Here is an 8,666-nt window from a genome sequence, read left to right on the forward strand (position 1 = left end):
AAACGTTTACACCAGGAAAACTGTTCAGTCTCCAGAGATACTTTCCTATCTCACCCTGTTGTTACCAAACAAGATTTTTTATGCTAAATTCAGTGCCCAAAACAGTCTGTACAGTAGTATTTAAAACTAATCATGGAAAATTGCATACTATTCTCTCCCAGACTAACACACATAGTGCTTAAACACATACACAAAGTACCGCAAACAAGAACCTCGGATAGCACAGAATCTCTGCTGTTCATCATGCAGATTTTCCTTTGAGCTGCTCAGACTCCTCTGTGGAATGTCCTTTTGAGTCTTATATGAGCCTTCCTCTGATGCCCACAAACACCCAGAGAACCCTCTTCCTGCATAAACACATCTGTGCATCAGGCCCTTTGTGTGAATACGTACTATGTGCAAATATACTCCAGCATTTTGTACTCTCTGGTCTAAGGGACTCATTTTGAGTCGAGTAGCAACAGAGCATCTGACAGATGTCAACACATACCCCATCTGCCCACCTTTTATTTCACCTGGACCAGTGCTTAATTTATTAAAAAAGAAAAAACATGTGTAGGTGCAAAACTGTTTGCTTAAGAGACTGCAGCCTACTTTTACCACTGGTGCCTACCTCTGCCAGCACCTGTGCTGCCCACTTGCACCACTTACACCCCTCAAAGCAGGGTTAAGAGTGAGCTTACTTTCCTCAAGAGGGATTCAGGGTTTTCCCCGATAAGATCTTGAAAACATGGTTTAACATAGGAAAAAGGGCTTCTTTTGGGAAGTATAGAACATACACCCATAGGGTGTAGTGGGCCACTCCACCCCGCCTTTGGGTGTCACTGCACCTTTTGCACTAATGACAGCTAAGCCACTAGTTCTCAGCGTTAGGAAATCCGGCACTGCTATTGCAAAGCATGTACCTGAGCTAAGTGTAAGGAATTGTGGCACTGTTGTTGTCTATACTATAGCTGCTCGCACTGATTCAGGGAAGCTTACAGTATCCAAAAAAGAACTTGAATATAATGAGTTACTTGGCATTATACAAAACATGGCCTGAGTGATTCATTTTTAAAGACCCAGGAAGAATCGTTACATGACCAGATGCAACTTAACAGAGATAGTCCTGCTGCTGACAGCTCTGGTGCACTTCAGTCACCTTAGCCATCCTGCTCCTTTTATACCAGCTTTTAGATTACATTCCTGCAAAACAATGACTGAAATAAGTAGAGTGGGGTGCACAGGTCAAAGCAGCACTGCCCTCTGAGAATCATCATACTTATTCAGTCCTCCTGTCTTCATGTTTATTGAATATAGCTCTACATGAGCCAAAGCCCCATCAAGGTGGACGCTATCAGTTCTGGACCCTTTTAGTACATGAATGTTGCAAAAATCACTGTCACTCCCTTTTGACCTCTCTCCTCAGCCTGCTACTCCCTGGACCGGAAACAAGCATCCTGGGATGTGTTTCGTGGCATCAGCCAGCCTAGCTTGAATCCAGTGGTGCAGTGAGCACGGGACCCACATCTAAGCATGCCCTTCCCACTTAGGACGACAAAAGCAAAAGGAACAATTGATGGACGGAATGCTGAACAATGCAAACATTCATCCCTGGTCAAAAAGATCTTGGTTTAATCCACCGTTCTTTTGCTCTCCACGCCACCCGTTTGAACCAAGCCATACGCAAATCAGTCTTGGCTTGACTCTATGCCACTGGAGTCAAGCTAGCCTGGCTGATGAGGGGTGAAAAGCAGTCACAGTATGCTTGTTTCCAATCCAGGGAGGACCTGGTCTGGCAGTTCTGGCTGGACTGTTCCTATGGGTAACAGGGTCAAGACTGATTTGCATATGGCAGGGTACAAACTGGAATGGCTTTGGGAGCAAATAAACGTAGGATTTAGGTTCAGATCTCTGTACTGAGGTGAATGTTTGGCAATGTTCAACATGCTGTCCATCAATTATTTTTTTGTATTTGTCACCCCAAGTGGGACGGGTATGCCCAGACTTGGGTCCTGTGCTCTCCATGCCACCAGGGTCAAGCTAGGCTGGCTGATGAGGGGTGACAACCCGAAACCGGTCCCATGATGCGTGTTTCCGGTTCAGGAAGGATCTGTCCTTGCAGTTCAGGCTGGGCTGTTCTAATGGCGAACAAGGTCAAGACTGAGTTGAATATGGCTGGGTTCAAACTGGAATGGCATGGGAAGCAAAGAAACAATGAATTTAGGTCCAGTTCTCTGTACTGAGGTGAATGTATGACATTGTCCAACATTCTGTCCATCAATTGTTCTTTTTGCTTTTGAAACAGTTATAGCATGAGCTACAGCTTTGCAAGCCTATCTCATAGAAAACACATGCATCATGGGCAAAAGTGTAGGGCATGATGTACATGTTTAGCTTGTGGCACCATGCAGCTTTAAGTGAGATAACTGCAGCCAGTCGTGGCTTTCTGTCCATTGGAACTTTCCTGGTGGTGATTTTTAAATGCATGCATGTAATGGTTAAAAAAAAAAAGACAAGCCCATGAATGGTGCAAATTTATGTTAGATAAAAAGCTAGACCTACTTGAAGCTCTAACATATAACATAGGACAATAGACAGATTTCTACGGCCATGCTACAACTCCAAACAATGCCAGGCACCAAAATGTAAATGAGATAAGTAAACAATGACTACTTGCAATTTTACTGAGAGTGCCATCAAATGAATTTCAATTATGATTTTTAACACAGACTTTTGAAGCCTCTCGGACATCTTTAGGGCTGACCAAGAGCATTTTTAAAGATCATTTCTTTGTATTTTGTTGATCTTTGCTATGGAAATCAATGGGAGCCACGGATACAGACAAAGAAAGTTGTTCAGCCCTTTCAGGATTATTTAACCATATGATATAAAATACATACAGTCTAGAGAAACAGGTCAGCATTTAGCCCGAGTGTAAAATTTAATTCTGCTCGCAGAGTTGGCAGAATTTGGAGAAATATGAGCTGGTGAGTATGAGCGAGATTTGGAGTCCCCTTGTGGCATTTCCAGTCGCTAGGAGGATTTCCGGCAAGATTTTCTAACACGAGCGGTCCCAAAGCGTCGCAGGCATGATCAGAAAGCTGCCTCCCAAGTAGATTTTGTACTCGAGCGGCAGCAAAATAGGTAGGTTTTATGAGTCCATAGCATCATTAGGCAGCTAGTGCCAAAGATGAGCTCCTAGCATCTGGAGGTGCTGGTCAACCATTTTGCTATTGCTAAATCTTAGAATCACCCGGATCTTTGAGTGCCTCCATCTGAGCGCTCGTATACTCATGAGGCAGCAACGGAACCAATGCAGATCTTTGGAATAGGAGTTGAGTGAGCTTAACGAGGAGCACCCACCACCATTCTAGTCACTTAGGTCTGCAGTTCCTGCAGTCTTGCTATGATGATTGTGGAATCTCCCAAAATAGTGAGTTGCAATAATCTACAGCCATAATAATGAGCTGCAGCCTACCAGGAATTTGTAAATAGCAACTGCATTTTTGTATATTGATTTCTTTGCTCATGCTGTAAGAAGAGTCAAACAAGATATAGAGAGTCTTGACTTTCTAGGCCATAATTATACCAGCACCACCAACCAACATTTGTTTGTGTGAAGCTTTCAAATTTGACAACAGGTGCTGTGAACCAACCACTTATAGCTTGTTTTTTGCTTGTTTAATGTTGCCCGATTTGAGACCATTCAAGCTTCGAGGTGTGTTTTTTAATGCCCAGGATCTCCAAGAATGGCTGTAAGAAAGAAATGTGCAATATCCCACAGGCAATGAGAGAAGCTGCTAGAGCATGTGGGACATGGTTTTGAATATCTCATAATGAAACCCAATGCTGGCCAGTCCGAAAAGTGACCTTGTGGAAGAAATTACTTTTAGTGAAAATTCACCACCCACCCAGAGATGAAGTTTCCGTATGGCAGGTAGATAGCTCAGTCCCGCAACGGCAGACCTGCAGCCACAATGCTCTAAATGGATGGTGGGAATCAACACCACTCTAGTCATGCCTCTTCATCTCATCTTCATGAAGTCACGCTACTGTAAATTCTTGCAAGTAAGGCTGTGATAGTATGTATTGCACTTGTACATCACTTGTATTAGGATGCCTTTCAAAGTAGGCGCACCACAAGATTTTTCATGATAGATTATTTAATGATATGGTCTGATCATTATTATAAGATACACCACCAGATGATCTATGAAGGATTAACTAGTGGGGCATGCAACAATCCTTTCAATGCATGACTTCCAAATCAAGTGCACACACATTATTTTCATAGAAGGCTCTCCAATGATGGATTCTCAATGACTCCTCACAGAAGACTCCTTAATGAGGCACACACTTAGGGGACGTTTACGATGAGTGTCAGAAAGACTCCGACCTGAGGTTGGAGGCTTACCGACACCTATCCTCGGTTTCACTTCCGACAGCCTAATAACAATTTAGGCGGTCGGAATTGAAACTGGCCAGTCATTCCAGCTGGATTCCAATGGGCTCAATGAGCCCGTCGGCCAGTCGGACATTGGGCCGTAATCCCAATGGACGGCATTTTTTACAGTTGGGATTACGATACTCGGTTTCCGAAAGGATTTCCATGCCGGGCTTTCCGACATAAAAAGCCTTTCAGAAAGCGAGTTTGGGAGCCCCTAGCAGGGCCCCCTTCTCATTGCGGCCTCCAGTTGGTGCCTGCCAAATGGTGCAGGGATGAACGCAATATCATTTCTCTAAGGGAGCTTGTGCTAGCCAGTTTAAGGCTATAGCACAAGCTCCCATTGAGAAATGAGAATATGCGACCTCCCCATGTACGTCGCATTGTAATAGGGGTGTCGGGCGGAGGCAACTCTGACCGCCATCGTAATAAGCCCCTTTGAGTTTTCACATAGGAATCTCAAATGCGCTGCCATTTATTATGCTTTTATGGATTATGCATATTCTGTTATGTATTATGGTTGCGATGGACTCTTTTCTTTGTTATGTTTATTTAGGAAACTCTTTTGCATGCACATTCTTTCATGGGTGAACTACAAGATTTTTTATTGTAATGCCTTTCTATTACTAAATGCCATTTTTGTGTCTCTCCTTCCTCTTGCAGCCTGAAACACCAATAAAGATATTGGTGAGAAATATTTCCGGATCACTCCTGACCATGTCAGTAAGTCCATGGGTCACTGTCTCGCAGATCAAAGGAGAAATCCAGCAAAAATGGAGCATTTCCATTGATGACCAACGTCTCTGCATTCAAGGACAGGAACCAGGCCGCGGACTACTCCAGGACGGGCATACACTGGCAAATTACGATGTGTTCTACGATAGCACATTTAATCTTCTCACAACTGCCTCCCAAGAGATAGTCCTCTTTGTGAAACACATGGATGGCCGAACCTACAATTTCCAGATCCAGAAAAATATTACCGTTGGCGAGCTAAAGAAGAAAATTGAGGAGAAACTTAATGTCCTAGCCTCCGAGCAGTGCTTGACGTACTGTAGCCGTAACCTGGAGGATCACAACTCCTTGAAGTCTTACAATATCGAAAACGAATCTACCATCTTATTGTTACTGAGACTCAGGGGGGGGGGTAATGTGATAGGGTCTGAGAGCAGAGAGGTGGGATGACCCTCAGATTATGAATATATCTAGAAAAGAGAGCCGGCTTGTGACAAATGGCTCTATGCCAGTCTCTATAAAAGTATGCATCAAATTTCCTTATTATAGCTTAGGTGTGATGACACTATCCACCTGTAATACAATATTAAATTCACTACTAGAAATATTTATTACAATTAAGTACAAGGTTTTCAGTTCTTGTGCTCATTAGGCCTGAATGAGGTCTTTCTGTTATAAATCTAAAAATCTTTAAAGAATATGATTTAATAAATCGAAGCCAATAATGAGGAAGTAAAACGAAAATGGGAGGGAAACAAGAAAGAAAAGAAAAAAGGAAAAATAACAACAGTTGATTCTTTATGTGACAAGTGACATCAGTGTAACTAGGGATGAGAGAGTGGACAGAGCTGGGACCTTGAGCGGAAACTGTAGGGAGACACTTGCTCAAAGGTGACTTCCATTTCCTGGTGTGACTTCAGAATTCCTGCTGCCAGAGTATAGTGTGAAAAGCAACGCTCTGCAACAACTTCTACATACACATTAAATTGAATACAGCCGTTTAGATACCCTTTTGCTGAACTTTCTTTGACAATTCACAGTCGTTAGCTTATGAATATATATATTTATGATCCTCTGTTTATGCACTGCTCTCCTGGAATTAAGGACAAGAGGGGGAAGGGATTTATCTGCTCATTTCAATGAATTATTTTACTCTGCCAAATCTTGAGGGTTTGAAGATAAAAAATGTAAAATATTACACAAACTTGCATATTGGTGTGTTTATTTCCTGAGTAGAGTTTCTACTTCATTCTAAAAGTAGTGAAATGGATGCGGGGCACATGAACAGCCTCTCCCTGCCCTTGCAGGCTGCCGAGTCACAGTGGTTGCAATACCTTGGGGGTTGTCCAAACCGGTTCACTCCACGGAGTTAAATAGAAACTGCGAGATTCTGCGGAGTTCTGGGAATGGGCAGAAATCGGCATGTCACGCTGCTTGTGCTGAATTTTACCTCCACGAGCTGTTCTGCTCTGAAACTGCACCATGCCACGGGCCTGTGGATGCTGATTCTCGAGTTGGTTTCACTGGCGCTCGAGTAGATTTTCTACTCGAGCGGCAGCTTTCTCACAGCAAATGGTTGCGGCCGCCGGTGGTGGGAAAATCTCACCGGGTGCCCTCCTAACGCCTGACATTCGCACTAGGGGATGCTAATTCTCGCTCGCAAACTTACAGTTGGCGCACCATGCACGAGAAAAAAACTCCACCATGCAGCGGTTGGTAGAATTTAGTCAGAACTCTGCATTACGCATGGCCAAAACATCACCAGCGGGGTGGAATTTTTCACCCACCACTGCTGCCAACCCAGAACCTCACCCCTAGATCAAACACTTTGTTTTGAAATGAGCTTGAGCAAAGAATACAAAATAAATGTTACAGAAATATGTGTAACTGATATGAAATAGAAGAGATCTTTTCTCAAGTCTCACTGGAAAAGCATTCGAGCAATTCTCCTGCCAATACATAGTAACCCTCTCCCGAATCGGACTGAAACTAACAGTGCTCTTGAACCACTTCCGGGTGATACAAAGTAACACTACTCCTAGTCAAATTGAAGCTGATGGCCTGGAAGCTGCAATAAACAGCAATAATAAACCAAGTCTGCTCTCAGATCACATGCAAGACTCCAACAGTCTACAACTAGCAACTGACAAACTACTTCAAAGTAGTACTCCCCAAAAACACTTTCTTCAAACACCAAGATTTAACACATATATAACAGCAATCCACTCAGAAAAACCTTATCTCTGCATCAAGAAAATAGGAAGTGACTTGAGGGACTGTCCTATTTACAGTGGCGGGCAGCACAAATCTGGGGTGGTGAGGGGGTAAGGAGGTATGATTGCAAAAAAAGAAAAAACGCACTTACCTCCTTGCTGCTCTATCCCACGTCGTCTCTCCTCCGCCAAACAGAAAGCAGCCTGGCTCCCTTGAGCCAATCACAACGCTGCAATGCTGTGATTGGTTAGAGAGCCGTGGTTCGGCGCTCAGATGGGGACTGGGGGCCTGGGCATGTTCTCCATGCAGGCTGTAATGCAGCCTGCATGGAGAACATGCTCGATTGCGCATGACTGTTTGGCCGGCCCAAGAGGGCCGGTCAAAGCATCATGCGCACTTTAGTGTGACCACCACTCCTCCCCTGCTCTGTCAACAGAGCAGCCCACCCTCATGCTGTTGCAACAGGGAAGAATAGAATGATAATAACATTGCGTTATTATCATTGTATTTTTCCTTTCTTTTACTGCTGCACAGCAGCAGTGGGGCAATGCTCTTCCGCCTTAGTAGAGGAGACACCACTGCCTATTTCTAATGTGATGCAGTATTTGTTTAGTGTTTACACTTCCTGTCTTGGGGAGCAGGATTGTGGGAACTGTAGTTGCATTTAGGTGTGAATACAAAGTCAGAAAAGAGACTGCCTCCCTTATTTTGAAAACGAATAATATTCTCCTTCTCAACTGCCTAGGAGACTCTGCAATTACCCCCCTTGCCCATAAACTGCCCTGAATGTGTTAATGACTAGTCTGCAGGGGACCTGTCCTGGGAGAATGGATTTGGTGGTTATTTCTTCCATTAAGGCTGTTTGACAATGCTGATATATTATCACATCAGTGATCAGAGGCAAAGGGAGAGCCCCAGTGGCGTACCGAAACTTGAGCCCCCCTCCCCCCACTGCAAAGTACATGGAGGACCCCCCAACCCAGGCAGGAGCTCTCAAGCCAGGGGTTCGCCACCCGTGCACAGAGCCAGAGGGGGCTCCCTGGAACTTGAGGGGCCCCTGCACCGCAGGGGCTGTGGGGGCTAATGTAATGCACTGATTTGCCCAGGATCAAACCGTTTGTTGCATAAGTAGACCCACGGCTGTGGCACACTCCTACTTGCTGCAAAGGCTAGACATTTACCACCATATTTTATCTTGGTGAATATACCATGAGGCTCGGCACTTCTCCCCTCCCCCAGGTACTATCTACACTTACACACTTACTAGCAGGTTTTACATTGAGTCTACAAA

At 44.3% G+C, this 8,666-nt stretch overlaps 1 protein-coding gene across 1 annotated transcript in view; it reads left to right on the forward strand.

Annotated features, from left to right (window-relative positions):
• The window catches only part of LOC146784012 (2'-5'-oligoadenylate synthase 1-like), a 72,336-nt gene extending 65,971 nt beyond the window's left edge, over positions 1-6,365 (forward strand). Inside the window, exon 6 of the mRNA XM_085633212.1 lies at positions 5,090-6,365. Coding sequence (XP_085489338.1) covers positions 5,090-5,611 — 522 coding nt within the window. The 3' untranslated portion in view covers positions 5,612-6,365. The remainder of the gene's footprint in view (positions 1-5,089) is intronic.
• Positions 6,366-8,666: the final 2,301 nt, after the last annotated feature.

The sequence above is a fragment of the Triturus cristatus genome, chromosome 11 (assembly GCF_964204655.1).
Source record: "Triturus cristatus chromosome 11, aTriCri1.1, whole genome shotgun sequence".
Classification (NCBI taxonomy): Eukaryota; Metazoa; Chordata; class Amphibia; order Caudata; family Salamandridae; genus Triturus; species Triturus cristatus.